Below are 13,544 nucleotides of genomic sequence, written 5' to 3'. Positions count from 1 at the left end.
AAACAAAATTCTGCATTACTATAGTAATTTTGGATAAAAAACAGCTTTTTATTGAGAAAATTATGTTAAAAAATGCAAAAATCTGGTCAAAAGTTACTTAAAAAGTGAATTTTGAACATTCAACAAAAGATTCCCAATTCCGGTTGCAAAAATCGCCATCAATCCTTCAGTGCAGCAAGATGAAAAAATCAAAAAATTCTCCAAATTTGGAACTTGCCTATTGTAAATTTCCCTCATTTCTTATCGTCTTATCAAAAAATTTTATTTTTATTTTTCAAAAAAATTTTCCAATCTTTCGTTGATGAATATTAAAAAACTTCGTACTTCTTGCCGGTGCCTTTTTCAATTCCGATAAAATATATTTCCCAACAGATCAGACAGATTTTGGCATAAGCTCCTTGCAGTTTTCACTTCGGTAAGTCTGCAATAATTCGTCATCTCGTTCATTATTCACACATGTTTCTTATAATTTGATGTACAACTTTTCAGAACGAACCAACAAACTGCGATCATGAAAGAACGAAATGTCTTGTTTGAAATAGAGAAATACGAAACGTATATCAACGAAGTATTGAAATCAGATCTGAATAAAATTTGCTCGCAATTAGATGAAGTGAATACAGACATAGCTGAATACCAATCACTGCAAAAGACCATAAATTTACTTCAAGAATTCAAAGATAAAAATCAAGTATACAAAACTATGATGGATATAGGATGTAATTTTTTCATGGAAACTCGTGTCAACGATTTATCTCACATTTTACTCGATATCGGTCAAGGATGTTATTTAGAATTCACATTAGTCGAAGCTTTAAAATTTCTCGAAAATAAGCTGAAGTTTTTAACCAACAGGCAGGATTCTCTGCATGAAAAAAGTGCCAAAATAAAAGCTCATATCAAACTAATGTTACTATATGTGAATCAACTTAACGATAGCCATAAACCGACGTGATGTAAAGTAAAGGTTAAGATGTAATCGTTTTTACGATCTTTGTATTTATTTATTCCGTTTGTTTTAGTAAATTAATTTTTATACTATTTGTAATGTTATTTTTGTATACGGTAAGCCTTCAAGCCGATTACTAGTTACTACCGAACAAAATTCGTGCACGAAGTAGACAATTTAAATAACTTCAATTAAACACGATGTTTCCGGTACGTGGGAATGAAATCAAAAATTTTTGAAACTTTTTAATGAGCATTGATGTGTTTAATCCTTTGTATTCTATTTAGAACTAATTAAGAGCTTCCCCTAGTATGTTTGTACTAAATTTTAAACTGGAAATGATCCACGCGTTATTCCGTTTTTGTTGCGTCGTTCGTGCGTTACTATCGACGAAATTCGAGTCAACTTTTTCCAACCAGCGTTTGCGATATGGCTCAAGACAAAGATGGTTTCACGCCAGAAGATATTTTCGTCACTGAAATCACCCATCGACATCTCGAAATCATGATTCAGGTAATTATATTGTGATTAACGTAAACGTTTGGCATTGACTTGTCATAATTATGTCATTCTATTTGATGTGACTTCAGGTTATAGAAATGTCTATCAGAAAAGTAGCTATTGAAGGAACAGATCGTAAAGAACCTGTCCTACGATATCGAAATCCGGATCATTTGAAACAATTATTTTCATTCGATATAGAAAAAAAGCCATTCGAAGGTGACATTTTACGCTTAATCGAAGATCTGATTACTTATTGCACCAAGACGGGACACCCTAGATATTTTTATCAATTTTCTGCTGGGTAGGTGGAACTTACATATTAATTTTTAGAGTGATCCATTCATCGACTGATTCATGTTTTATTTCCAGTTTGGACATGCACGGACTTCTTGGATCGTGGTTGATGGATATTTTGAACGTGAATACTTTCACTTACGAAGGTGCTCCGCTGTTCACTTTGATGGAAAAATTTGTAATTAACGAAATTACTTCGTTATTCGGATATCCTGAAACAAGCGGAGGTATTTTTTGTCCAGGAGGTTCGTTGGCAAACGGATTCGCCATAAACCTTGCTCGATATTTGAAATTCCCCGATGTCAAAGTAACTAGTAAAATTTTGTCGCACTTTGAAATCGTGTTTTAGACGTGTTTAAACTTGTTAATTATTGTTGTGACGCAGTCAGACGGTATGAATATTGGGGCACATTTAATCGTGTTCATTTCCGAAGACGCTCATTATTCGATACATAAAATGGCTGCTCTGTTGGGTATCGGTGAAAGAAATGTGATAGCTGTAAAAACCGATGATTTTGGTCGTATGGATACAGCACATTTGCTGCAGTTGATAGAAAATTATTCCCAGAGACCGAATTATCATCCTTTTATGGTTATTGGTACTGCTGGTGCGTTATTGTTTAACCTTTCATGGTACGAAATTGTTTTTGAAAACATTTTAAATAATGATTTGCGTTTATAGGAACCACTGTATTAGGTACTTTTGATCCTATCGAAGAAATAGCCGCCATCTGTAGTAAATACAAGCTTTGGTTCCATGTAGACGCTGCTTGGGGAGGAGCTGCGATATTTTCCGATAAATATAAACACCATTTGAAAGGGATTGAAAAGTGGGTTAAATGGTTTTAAAAATCATTCTTCAACGTTATTTTCATAACTCTACAGCGATAGTTAATTTTCAGGACAGATTCTTTCGTGTGGAATCCTTCGAAAACTTTAGCTGTTCCGCAACAGTGCTCTTTACTATGTGTTCGAAATGGTCTTTTAATGAAATCCGCTCATTCTTTCGGTGCCTCTTATCTATTCCACGATAAATTCTACGGATCCGGTCACGATTTGGGTGACACGTATATACAGTGTGGTCGTAAACCAGATGTTTTCAAACTTTGGATGTTATGGAAAATGAAAGTGCGTTGAAAAAAATCACCCAATAATTCTCGTTCGAATTACAAATAATCGAAATGATCAACCTTTTTTTTAAAGGGATACGAAGGTGTGAAATATCACGTGAATTGTTTGTTAGAAAGAGCCGAATATTTAACGAATCGAATAAAAGAAAATGAAAATTTCAAATTGGTCTGCGAACCTTCTTACATCAATATTTGTTTTTGGTACATTCCTGAAGCTCAACGAGGCCAAAATATAGGCGATATTTATCAAGAAATTGACAAAGTAATGCAATCTTTCGCTAATTTCATCATCCGATTAAGAATTTCTACCGATGTTAATTTCGTTGTCGACTTTATACGTAGGTTGCTCCCAGAGTAGGAGAAATTATGCTACGTAATGGTTCTGCGATGATCAACTGGCAACCGTTGAGACGTTTTCCGAATTTTTTTAGATTCGTATGCTGCAGTTCAGCGATCAACGATTCAGATTGCGATTATCTGCTTTCAGAAATTCAACGAATCGCCCAAGACTTATAACGCCGAACATATAATAGACAGCAATTTTGTACATTTCAGAAATACATTCGATCTTCTCATTTTTGTTGATTTCGTCTCAATAGCACTAGTTTTTTTTTTCAATTGTGTACCAAGATTACGAGATTACGAACACAAAAAGACGCCCAAACGGTGTTGTAATATATAATTCTAAACTGAATATTTAAATGAACAAAGAATTAAGATTAAAACGCAAAACGCGGCTCTTCTTTTTCATATTAAACCTAGCATTACTCGTAAAGCAGACTTCTAATACAAATCGTATTCAGCAGGACGTTTCGGTGTGTACCATCTAGCGCGTATTCCGTCCTTTCCGAACCATTCTTCGACATTACCCGGCGAATATGCTGCGAAAAAAACATATATTGTAGCGAGTGAATAAATATTTGCGTACGTAGATGTCTGGCAACAATACTTACATTTCTTCTGGATGTAATAGAAGAATGGGATGGTGAGAAGGAAAGAATAAACTGAACTTTTTCCAAGTAGACAATATCTCCAGTGATATACGTAGGGGAATTGAGCGATTTTAGCGGAGAACGTGTACGGGTATTTCATAGGTCGGTCTCCTACCCAAGGATTATGTTCATAAGGGCCCGCAGTAAACAGGTTGCCCATCTGAAAGATCGAAAGTTCAAAACGAATTAATAAGTATACGAATTGATAAGTATTAAGTTTTATCTAAGTATATTGAATTAACATAAAAGAGAAATGCAGCGAAGAGGGAAGAAGAGGAGTTTACAAAGGAGTAGCTGGCGGATTTGGAGTAACCTCGAAAGATTGTAGGTTGATGTGATTGTTCTAGCTACTTCCTGTATGAAATCTAACGATACTTGAAGAATGTTCTAATGGTAAAGACAAATACAGACCTTTATTTATGAGATTAATTCACGAAATTTCCAAAATTACACGCAGAACTTTACACAACCAACTTTTGACTTTCAAAAATCATCAACTTATCAACAATTTTCTCGAAGATCAAAACACACAGGTTAGGCAAAGTGCCAAAATAAAAATTCTCTGTCAGCAATTTTTCAAAAAATGAATTAAAAGTTTTGTTTTTTGTTTCTGGTTGCACTGATTATTTCGTAAACATTGTTATCAATTTTTCTTATCACATAAAATGTTCAATATTTTTTTTTTAAATTTTATTCTACACATTTTTTATTAGAAATTTCAAATTTGATGATTATTCAAAGTTTGAAAGAATTTATTATTTTGCGAAGCAAATAATATTGCATGAACGAATGAATTTCTAAAAAACCAACTATTCATCTTCATACAACGATCAACAGTTACATAAATTATGGGATTAGTCAAACATAAAATTCATCTAATTCGTCTCCTCAATTCGAAAGGATGTTGTCGTCGAAACTACAGTGGACTATTTCAGGAAATAAAATCCACCATACCGAAACCAACCGTAAACCTGAAACAAATCCTCGACAATCTGGACGAGTACAAAAATGAAGTACGTTCAAGGAAAAACACTCGTTATGAAGAAATACTCTCAGAGTTTTGCTCAACTCTAGATAAAAGTTCAGTAGATCCAGAACAGAACGAAGAATTGATGAATTTAGCTGCTAAACTTCCCAATTGGATACATCCTAGCGTTAAAAATTATACCAACGATTTTGAAATTTTGAAAGTGGTCGGTGAGCCGAAAGAGTTTCCATTTAAACCTCAAACTGGAACTGATATGTTGAAAGAGAAAGATTTGCTAATAATGGAGGGTTTGAATCATTATTGCGGTGAACGTAGCTACTATTTCGTTGGAGATCTTGTCAAACTAGATCAAGCTTTGATAGATTATTCAGTTCAGAAGCTACTACAGAAGAACTTTATCCCTATATCTGTTCCTGATATATTGCACGAAAACGTAATAAACAATTGTGGAATGACTACAAAAGGAGAACGTACTCAGGTGAACTTTACGCGAGATTTAAATACGATCGAATGGCAGTATATTAACTGTATTTCTTCTCAGGTTTATAGATTAGATTCAAATTTATTCGGCGACGGATTATGTTTATCTGGTACTTCAGAAATGTCTATAGCTGCTTCATTGATGAATTCTAATATTCCCAAAGACGAGCTGCCATTAAATTACGTTGCGGTTAGTAGATGTTATAGAGCTGAGATTTCAGCGCTAGCTATTGAACGAGGATTATACAGGTATTGTGTAGTACAACAGTAACCTCGTGTTTGACCATTCGTTGTTGTATAAATAATTCAAATGAAAATCTAGAGTACATCAGTTCACGAAAATTGAGATGTTTGGAGTCTGCCTACCTCATCAGTCGATAGAAATGCTAGAGAAATATCGCGATATTCAAGAAGAATTTTTCTCATCGTATGATCTCAGTTATCGAGTTATTGATATGGCTCCGCATGAACTCGGCTGTCAAGCGAATAGAAAATTTGATATCGAAGCTTGGATGCCCGGCACGAATAGATACGGTGAAATATCCAGTTGCAGCGATTGCACAGATTTTCAAGTATGAGCCTTCAAGTTGTGTAGTCTTTGAAAAATCATTTATTTAGCAGTTTCTAATTATGTGGTTTTCGTGTTTCTTTTTTAATAAGTAGTCTAGAAGACTGAATATAAAATCTGGAGATACATTTTTACATACTGTCAATGGAACAGCCTGCGCTATACCTAGAACTGTTAACGCTATCGCAGAAACGCATCAGACGAAACAAGGAAGAGTAATCATTCCTGAAGTTTTGCTACCGTTCATCGATGTAGACACGATAGGCATGAGAAGAGGTCCTAAACTCCATAATGTTTTGAAAAATCGTAAAAAAATATTGTCAAGTTTTCAAAAATTGAAAATTGAAAATGATTCTTCGTAAATAATTTAATTCGGCTGTGATATCGAATAAAATTTTCAACCTCATTGCTCCGTTATAATTATTCGACAATTTTATTTTTAGAATGGGTACAGAAACAGATACAGAATCGTAATATGTCTATGATATTCGGAAGAAATAAGTGTCACTTTCTTTTAAAAAAATTGTATCTACCTATGAAGTGATTGAATCAAAGTCTAATTTCCATCTTACAGTATTTAGCACTTGAGAAGGAATCAGATAATCAGAGTATCGGATTCTGATGGTGTATTTGTATTTTCAAAGCAACTTTTCTGCATAGGTTGAACAATCTGCGTTGAACATAAAATATAACACACAAATTCAACCAAATATAAAGAATTTATTGGTAAATAATATTCAGACTTTCGTTAAGTATAAAAAAATGCAAAAAAAAACGAATGATTTACTCAATAGAAAAATAGAAATATAACTAATACAAAAAAATCACATCAGCTTAGTAACAGGAATATCGGTATGATCGATTCTCAAAATATCGTCGCTCAGTCTAGTCGACTTGCTTTCGAGTAATCTCAAAGCATTGGTATGCTTAGTTCCTTTAACATGACTCTCAACATTCTGCAACGAAGATATCTGACAATCGCATAAATTACAATGAAATTCTTGTCTCGTAAGAATATCGATGAGATGACTATGCTGCTTGATCTTCTCATTCAACGTTCTACGAAGAGCTGATCTTTCATCCGGCGTAAATATCTCAGAATCGGAACGTCGCTTTTCGAAAATTTTAGTCGTTTGTTCGGTAACAGTCTTGGGGATAAATTTTGCAATAGCTTTCTGATGAACTTGTTCTTGACAATGTAATTGATACGAGAACTCGATATCGTTATTGAAAATAGCAATTTTCGTATTACATTCGGTACAAATCTGGCTCATGTCAGGTTTACGATGAGCTACATCTTTTTCTTTCACAACCGTTGTTCTATCGAACGTAGATTTTTCTCCAACTACAGGAGCAGGTCTCCAATCGTTCTGCGTAGTGGTATTTAAATATAAATGGATATTCTTCTCGACGTCTTTCAAATCTGGTAACAAGTTATCTAGATCGAACAAATCGGCATTTTTGTTCAATCCGATCATGAATTTTTTGAAGCTATCGATCAGCAGATGACCAGTCGAAGTAACGTTATGGATATTCTCCTTTTTCCAGAACGAGTCGTCGAAGTTATTACTGAAGAACGTGTTTAACGAATATTTTGCTTTCTTCTCTTCCATCACGAATGCTGGATTTTTCAAACTCAACGCTTCGAAAATAGCCTGTACCCACGAGTTGGGGTTTCCGTTGAATTTCTCTTTCAAGATGACTTGAGCAACCGAGATCTTGAGATTCTCGTCTCGATTAAAAATGAACAAAGGGATACATGTTTTAAAAAAAAAAATATTAAAATAAATATGGTTGTAAACAATTAACATTAAAACTATGCTTAAACATTACAATTAAATTTATAATTTCGCCTTTGAAAAACTTACTTGAAATTTTTAAAAAGTTATGTAGAAATATATTTTCTTCTTTAAAAATTCTAGTTGGGTTTTGTGAAAAAACGAAAAAAAAAAATTGTTGTAAATCATAAAAGCTAGAAAAAAATGAAAATCTTAATCATATAAACTTGGACGCGAATACACGCTCACTTACGAAATTCCAGGTAGTATGATAAAACCGAAAAAAGGAATTTTCGTAACTGTTCCTAGTTTTTAAATATGTACGGGACTATTGCAAACTCCGGATGGGCATATTTGTTCCTCTCAAACGCAAAATAATGCAAAATCTTCCGTAGATCGGAATCCTCGAGGTCATCTATAGATTTCTTGCGCTCGTCCAAATCTTTTTTAAAATACTGGAACGCTGCAATAAAGTTAAGGCGGTTCTGAAAAAAAAAATACACCGAATAATAATCATTACATCCTACTGCCTTAATTCCATCACAATTTTTGAATAGTGTTATGGTGTTTTACGTTTTCTAGTTTTTAAGTTTCATTATAAATATAAATGGACAGTTTCTACAGTATAACGTCCTTCAGGAAAAAAAAAACCGTTCTTACCTGAAGTATTTCTATATCACGCAAGAGTTCATCGATGGATTTAGTGTTTTCATTCTCTTCATTTAGATTCAGTTCAGTTTCATTTTTTCTCTTAGGTGCGCTGTTTTTCTTTGATATTGAACACCTGCAAAAAAAATAATATATATCACATGGGTATTTGAACGTTATTGTAATTGAAGATTCAGCTATGGTGCTGCATACTTGTCGGTACAGCTCTTTGAAATTTGAGTAACACTCTGTTCGGTGGATTTTTCTTTTTTCGTAGCCAACTGAAACAAATTATATTATAATTACATAAGTGAAATATTTAGGCGCGATGCCATACAATTTTCTTATTATTTGAATTAACATCTTACCGCTACTGCATCGAGACTACTGAGCGCACGATGAAACATTTTTCTCTTAGAATGGCTTTGTACAATTTCTCGAATATTTTCCGTACGATCAGGTTCAGACTCTGCTTGTTTATTTTCGTTGGATTCCTCTTCGTCGAGTAACGGTGTGGTCGAAAATTCTGAAAAAAAAACATAAAATAAAATAAAATTCGTTTCACAGAGCATTTTCAATTCACGAACGGAATGACCTACTTGAAATTTCGGTAATTAATTCTATTAGTTTAGATTTAGTTTTATTAAGCCATTGAATAAAATCGGTAGCCTCCTGATTCAAATATGCTGACAACTTCTTTGTGGTGTCAGCATCATTGCCGTCCGATAGCAACAGTTTCACCGAGAAATCAATTATTAATTCTTCGTATTCATTCGGGCCAATTTTTTTCAACTTTTTCGATATCGTACGCTAGTACAAACAAATAAAAAATATGTAATACTATGAGAAAAACTACATAAATACATACTCAACATTTAAAATTATCTTACCCGAAGTTTTGGTATCAGTTTCCGAGGAAACAATTCCATTTTATTGACAGATGCGTCCTCCGTATCACGTCTCTAGGTAAAACAAAAAAAAAAACATTAATGACCAAATAATTCGTTCGAATTACAAATAATCGAAATGATCAACTTTTTTAAGGGATACGAAGGTGCGAAATATCACGTGAATTTGTTTGTTAGAAAGAGCCGAATATTTAACGAATCGAATAAAAGAAAATGAAAATTTCAAATTGGTCTGCGAACCATCTTACATCAATATTTGTTTTTGGTACATTCCTGAAGCTCAACGAGGCCAAAATATAGGCGATATTTATCAAGAAATTGACAAAGTAATGCAATCTTTCGCTTATTTCATCATCCGATTAAGAATTTCTACCGATGTTAATTTTGTTGTCGACTTTATATAGGTTGCTCCCAGAGTAGGAGAAATTATGCTACGTAATGGTTCTGCGATGATCAACTGGCAACCGTTGAGACGTTTACCGAATTTTTTTAGATTCGTATGCTGCAGTTCTGCGATCAACAATTCAGATTGCGATTATCTGCTTTCAGAAATTCAACGAATCGCCCAAGACTTATAACGCCGAATATATAATAGACAGCAATTTTGTACATTTCAGAAATACATTCGATCTTCTCATTTTTGTTGATTTCGTCTCAATAGCGCTAGTTTTGTTTTCAATTGTGTACCAAGATTACGAGATTACGAACACAAAAAGACGCCCAAACGGTGTTGTAATATATAATCAATAAATCAAATATTCGAAGACGAAATAAAATTAAAAAGAAAACTCGTTGAAAAAATGAAAAGCCACGAATCAAATTCGGTGCGATATTTCGATATTTCATCGTAGTACACCTGATCGCAAAATGATGAAATTTCAGGCACTTTAAGCTCAACTTATCTCATAGATGAACTTACGCTCGAGACGCTAGGAGTTTCGAGACGTTGCCTTTTCACATCACTGGTTATCGGAGCCGGAGGAAGATGAGGATGCTGATTGTGACTTTGACTTTGACTTTTATCTGGCGATACCACCACAGGCACAGGCACTGCTGACGTGAACGAAACCTGAACCGCCATATTACCGCCACCGGTGCCACTACTCAGAATGAGATTGGCAGTTTGCATTTGCTTGATACTATTTTCACCCTGTAACATATAATTGTTTTTCAATAGTCAGTATAGTCTGATTCAAATTACAAGTACTCTGATAAATGAACGAACATTCGTCGAAAATGGCTAGACTTTTTGCAAGGTGTAAGTATAATAGTTCCCTGATTTCGAAGTTTGAGCATTTAAAATTTTTAACTGATATTTTCTAAATTCAGCGGAGTCAATCTGCTTTGGTGGATGAGATAAGCGATATTTTTTTAAGTATTTCTTTATTTTCTCAAAACTCAAAGGCATATTGTAGAAAGAATTAAAACACACGAAATTCAAACTCAACTTTAATCCTATAAAGTACTTCTAAAAAAACATCAAAGTACTATTCGAAGACGAAATAAAATTAAAAAGAAAACTCGTTGAAAAAATGAAAAGCCACGAATCAAATTCGGTGCGATATTTCGATATTTCATCGTAGTACACCTGATCGCAAAATGATGAAATTTCAGGCACTTTAAGCTCAACTATCTCACAGATGAACTTACTCTCGAGCCGTCAGGAGCTGCGACACGTTGCCTTTCCACATCACTGATTATCGGAGCCGGAGGAACAACGTCGGCCTCGTCTGTTGGTAGAGATGCCTGCCATGGTGCAGATTTCACACATGGAGGTGTAGGCAGTCGAGCTGCGTCCGTGGATAATGACTGAAGCTGTGTCGAAGACCCAGTTTGTGCTTGAGCAGCACCGCTTTGTGGATCGGTTTTGCTAATTGCATTAAGAATTCCTGTAACATATGGCAAAAATTAAAAGGGATATTTTTGAAGCGTATGACGATGTAATATACTCACTTGAGTAATCGTTTAAGACATCGTATGATGATTGAGACGCGAACGAAGAAACTGCCGAGGTTAACGCTGTGTTTGCGTCGGTCACATCACTTTGGTAACTCGTAGACTTCTGTTGATTACTAAAGCCTGTAAACGAATGTAAATTAGTGAACAAATAAGTTCTTCTATTTTGATCGCTTTAAAGATCAGTGAGATATAAGATGTACACATGTACGCACCCTTTTGCCGGTTCAGATGTCCTTGCTGCTCTATAAAGGCTGATAATAGTTGACCATTCGTCTTCAATATTTCTAATATTTGGTTTCGAGGCGGACACGGAAGAGGTAGCACCTCCAATAAGCTTTTCAGCGTTTCACAATGCTGTACGACTTTCTTCGAACTCTCTTCGGCATTCGACGACTTGTTCATTTTATTAGGATTTCTTTTCTCCACGAAACTGAGAACTGCTAACGTTCAAATCTAAACGATGGTAACGAAACAAAAAGGCAGGGATTTATGAAAATCGGATATTTATGGAATCTTTGGCTTCTATTTAAGTATATTCGTATCCGTAACCAAGTGAGAAATACTTACTCTGAAATCGGTCAACGTTGCATCAACAAAACATCGTTAGAGTTCACTGAATAAATGAACAATTTCACTTGTAGTCATCGCTAATGGATTCCTAGTTTCAACTTTTAGCAAAATTAAACTTGTTTCTATCGAAAAATTGAATAAAATTGCATAATTTTTAGTTATTTTATATTTTAGATAAGAAAAATGAAATGGGTGATTGTTTACGGTGACGAGAATCAATGTGACCAGCTATGGAAACAATAAATTCCCTACTTTCCAGTAATGCATCAACGAAAAAAAAAAAAAAATAGGGTTTTGTAAATTGTAAAATTTAATTATTTTGTAAAATTTTTTTCACAAAAAGCTTGTACATAAAAATTAAAAATTCACCTTATAGAATAACATTTTATTTTGGAATTTATACGAATATAAGTAGATGAAATGAAATGAAAGTGGAATGAAAAATTCCCAAAACAGTATTCATTTTGTTTTGTTCAATTCAATCTTGATGTAGTGGAACGTTATGCTTTTTATGTTGCTGCTATAGTGCTATAGAGAAACTTTTTGGAAAATTTTCATATATCTACATTGAAAATTTATTTTGGAAATTGAGATAGAAAAAAAATGCTCTTTTTGAGCATTTCCTCAAATTCCAAAATGAGTATATCTCTAGACTCTTTCAAAAAGGAATAATGTGATGACAAAATTACTTGGTTTGAACCTTTGAACCCAAAGTGTATCAAGAATTTCGCACTGAATTTTCCGTAGGTACACCCATGTGATTGAAGTGCTCAACAACTGTGAATTACGCGACAAAACCTCCGCTCCCTTATTTACTACTCGTGTAAGACAATAAATTATCATTCTAAATGTCAACCGTTTGTATAACGTTCCTAAAGTCAGCAAATATTATCTTTGTCGTTGACCTAAATAGCAACTGGACAGGTGTTCGTTTACACGAATAGGCAATGGACAACAAAAAAATGAAAATTGAATCTTTTCGTCAAATTAATGTAACGTAACCTGCTAAACTAATGTAAGCATTACATACATTATACGTCTTGTAAATAAGCTCACAAAATGAATTCAAAACTGGATATGGTTTTCCAAACGTAGGTACCTACTACCTACCGCATCATTTTGCGTAATTTTCTTTCCTGTATCCAAATTTCGGTATCAACTCCATCAAATGTGAGTACCTACAATCATTCGTTCGTGTTTTCCATCCAACTTTCTTGTCTCGCGTGTTAATTGAACTATTATTTAAAAAAAAAAAAAAAAAAAAACAACAGTACAATAATTAGTCCTCTTACCTAGTTAATTATCTGAGTAAGTACTTATTTATATTAAATACTTTTCACTTGCCCAATGAAGAGATGATATTGGATCAACTCTGGTCCGAATCTGCCAGAGTAATAAATATGGGTACTTACCTATTGTTCATTGATACTACAACATAGTACATACAATTAATACCTATGTATCTTGCAATAATATTTCACTCCAAGTAATCAAATAAAATATAAAATATTTTACATCAAATAAGAGCACATTTTGGGTTGCTTTACTTATAAACTTAGAACAAAAATGATGGAAATTTATGGGAAATAATTCAAATATAGGTAATCTTACCAATGTGTTCGTGGGAATATGGTGTCAAAATGTAAAGAATAGAAAGCTAATGAATTACGTACTTATGGAATGGTTTCTAATTTTCTATTTTCCAGTGTTCATCAAACATGAAACAAGGAGACCTTTTAAATTAAAAAAACAAAAAAAAACATTTGAAGGGCTAAT

The 13,544-nt window shown here is 33.8% G+C and overlaps 4 protein-coding genes and 1 long non-coding RNA gene across 8 annotated transcripts; 4 read left to right on the top strand and 1 right to left on the bottom strand.

The window, feature by feature from the left end:
- The first annotated feature begins 511 nt into the window (after nucleotides 1-511).
- Uxt (Uxt prefoldin-like subunit) lies at nucleotides 512-955 on the top strand. Its single transcript, XM_065363705.1, has one exon. It carries the CDS (start codon nucleotides 512-514, stop codon nucleotides 953-955), a length of 444 nt encoding a protein of 147 aa, XP_065219777.1.
- LOC135845802 (cysteine sulfinic acid decarboxylase-like) lies at nucleotides 956-3,452 on the top strand. Of its 2 annotated transcripts, XM_065364632.1 has the most exons (9): nucleotides 956-1,158; nucleotides 1,237-1,462; nucleotides 1,540-1,754; nucleotides 1,823-2,054; nucleotides 2,133-2,355; nucleotides 2,430-2,577; nucleotides 2,650-2,875; nucleotides 2,951-3,139; nucleotides 3,220-3,452. In XM_065364632.1, the coding sequence occupies exons 2-9, from the start codon at nucleotides 1,379-1,381 to the stop codon at nucleotides 3,391-3,393; spliced, it is 1,491 nt and encodes a 496-aa protein (XP_065220704.1). In that variant the 5' UTR covers nucleotides 956-1,158; nucleotides 1,237-1,378; the 3' UTR covers nucleotides 3,394-3,452. The 2 variants fall into 2 exon arrangements, with proteins under 2 accessions (XP_065220704.1, XP_065220703.1); XM_065364631.1 differs by having other exon boundaries at nucleotides 956-1,462.
- A 1,082-nt stretch (nucleotides 3,453-4,534) lies between these two features.
- On the top strand, nucleotides 4,535-6,311 carry LOC135845803 (uncharacterized). 2 transcript variants are annotated; one of them, XM_065364635.1, is made up of 4 exons: nucleotides 4,535-5,335; nucleotides 5,399-5,586; nucleotides 5,660-5,909; nucleotides 5,998-6,136. In XM_065364635.1, exons 1-4 carry the CDS (start codon nucleotides 4,718-4,720, stop codon nucleotides 5,998-6,000), a joined length of 1,059 nt encoding a protein of 352 aa, XP_065220707.1. In that variant the 5' UTR covers nucleotides 4,535-4,717; the 3' UTR covers nucleotides 6,001-6,136. The 2 variants fall into 2 exon arrangements, with proteins under 2 accessions (XP_065220707.1, XP_065220706.1); XM_065364634.1 differs by having other exon boundaries at nucleotides 4,536-5,335; nucleotides 6,001-6,311.
- A 294-nt stretch (nucleotides 6,312-6,605) lies between these two features.
- On the bottom strand, nucleotides 6,606-11,978 carry LOC135845801 (uncharacterized). 2 transcript variants are annotated; one of them, XR_010558831.1, is made up of 12 exons: nucleotides 11,766-11,978; nucleotides 11,411-11,651; nucleotides 11,193-11,318; nucleotides 10,890-11,128; nucleotides 10,159-10,389; nucleotides 9,222-9,293; nucleotides 8,931-9,141; nucleotides 8,700-8,857; nucleotides 8,545-8,612; nucleotides 8,344-8,467; nucleotides 7,937-8,168; nucleotides 6,606-7,823 (listed from the first exon to the last, which is right to left on the bottom strand). XR_010558831.1 is itself a non-coding variant. In XM_065364630.1 (11 exons), exons 2-11 carry the CDS (start codon nucleotides 11,598-11,600, stop codon nucleotides 7,989-7,991), a joined length of 1,599 nt encoding a protein of 532 aa, XP_065220702.1. In that variant the 5' UTR covers nucleotides 11,601-11,651; nucleotides 11,766-11,978; the 3' UTR covers nucleotides 6,606-7,988. The 2 variants fall into 2 exon arrangements, 1 of the variants encoding a protein (XP_065220702.1); XM_065364630.1 differs by having other exon boundaries at nucleotides 6,606-8,168.
- LOC135845806 (uncharacterized) lies at nucleotides 9,399-9,878 on the top strand. Its single transcript, XR_010558832.1, has 2 exons — nucleotides 9,399-9,565; nucleotides 9,644-9,878. It is a non-coding gene; the product is annotated as an uncharacterized LOC135845806 (long non-coding RNA).
- Nucleotides 11,979-13,544: the final 1,566 nt, after the last annotated feature.

The sequence above is a fragment of the Planococcus citri genome, chromosome 4 (assembly GCF_950023065.1).
Source record: "Planococcus citri chromosome 4, ihPlaCitr1.1, whole genome shotgun sequence".
NCBI classification, from domain to species: domain Eukaryota; kingdom Metazoa; phylum Arthropoda; class Insecta; order Hemiptera; family Pseudococcidae; genus Planococcus; species Planococcus citri.
The sequence above is the reverse complement of the archived record's forward strand: the minus strand, read 5'-3'. Positions and strand labels throughout refer to the sequence as shown.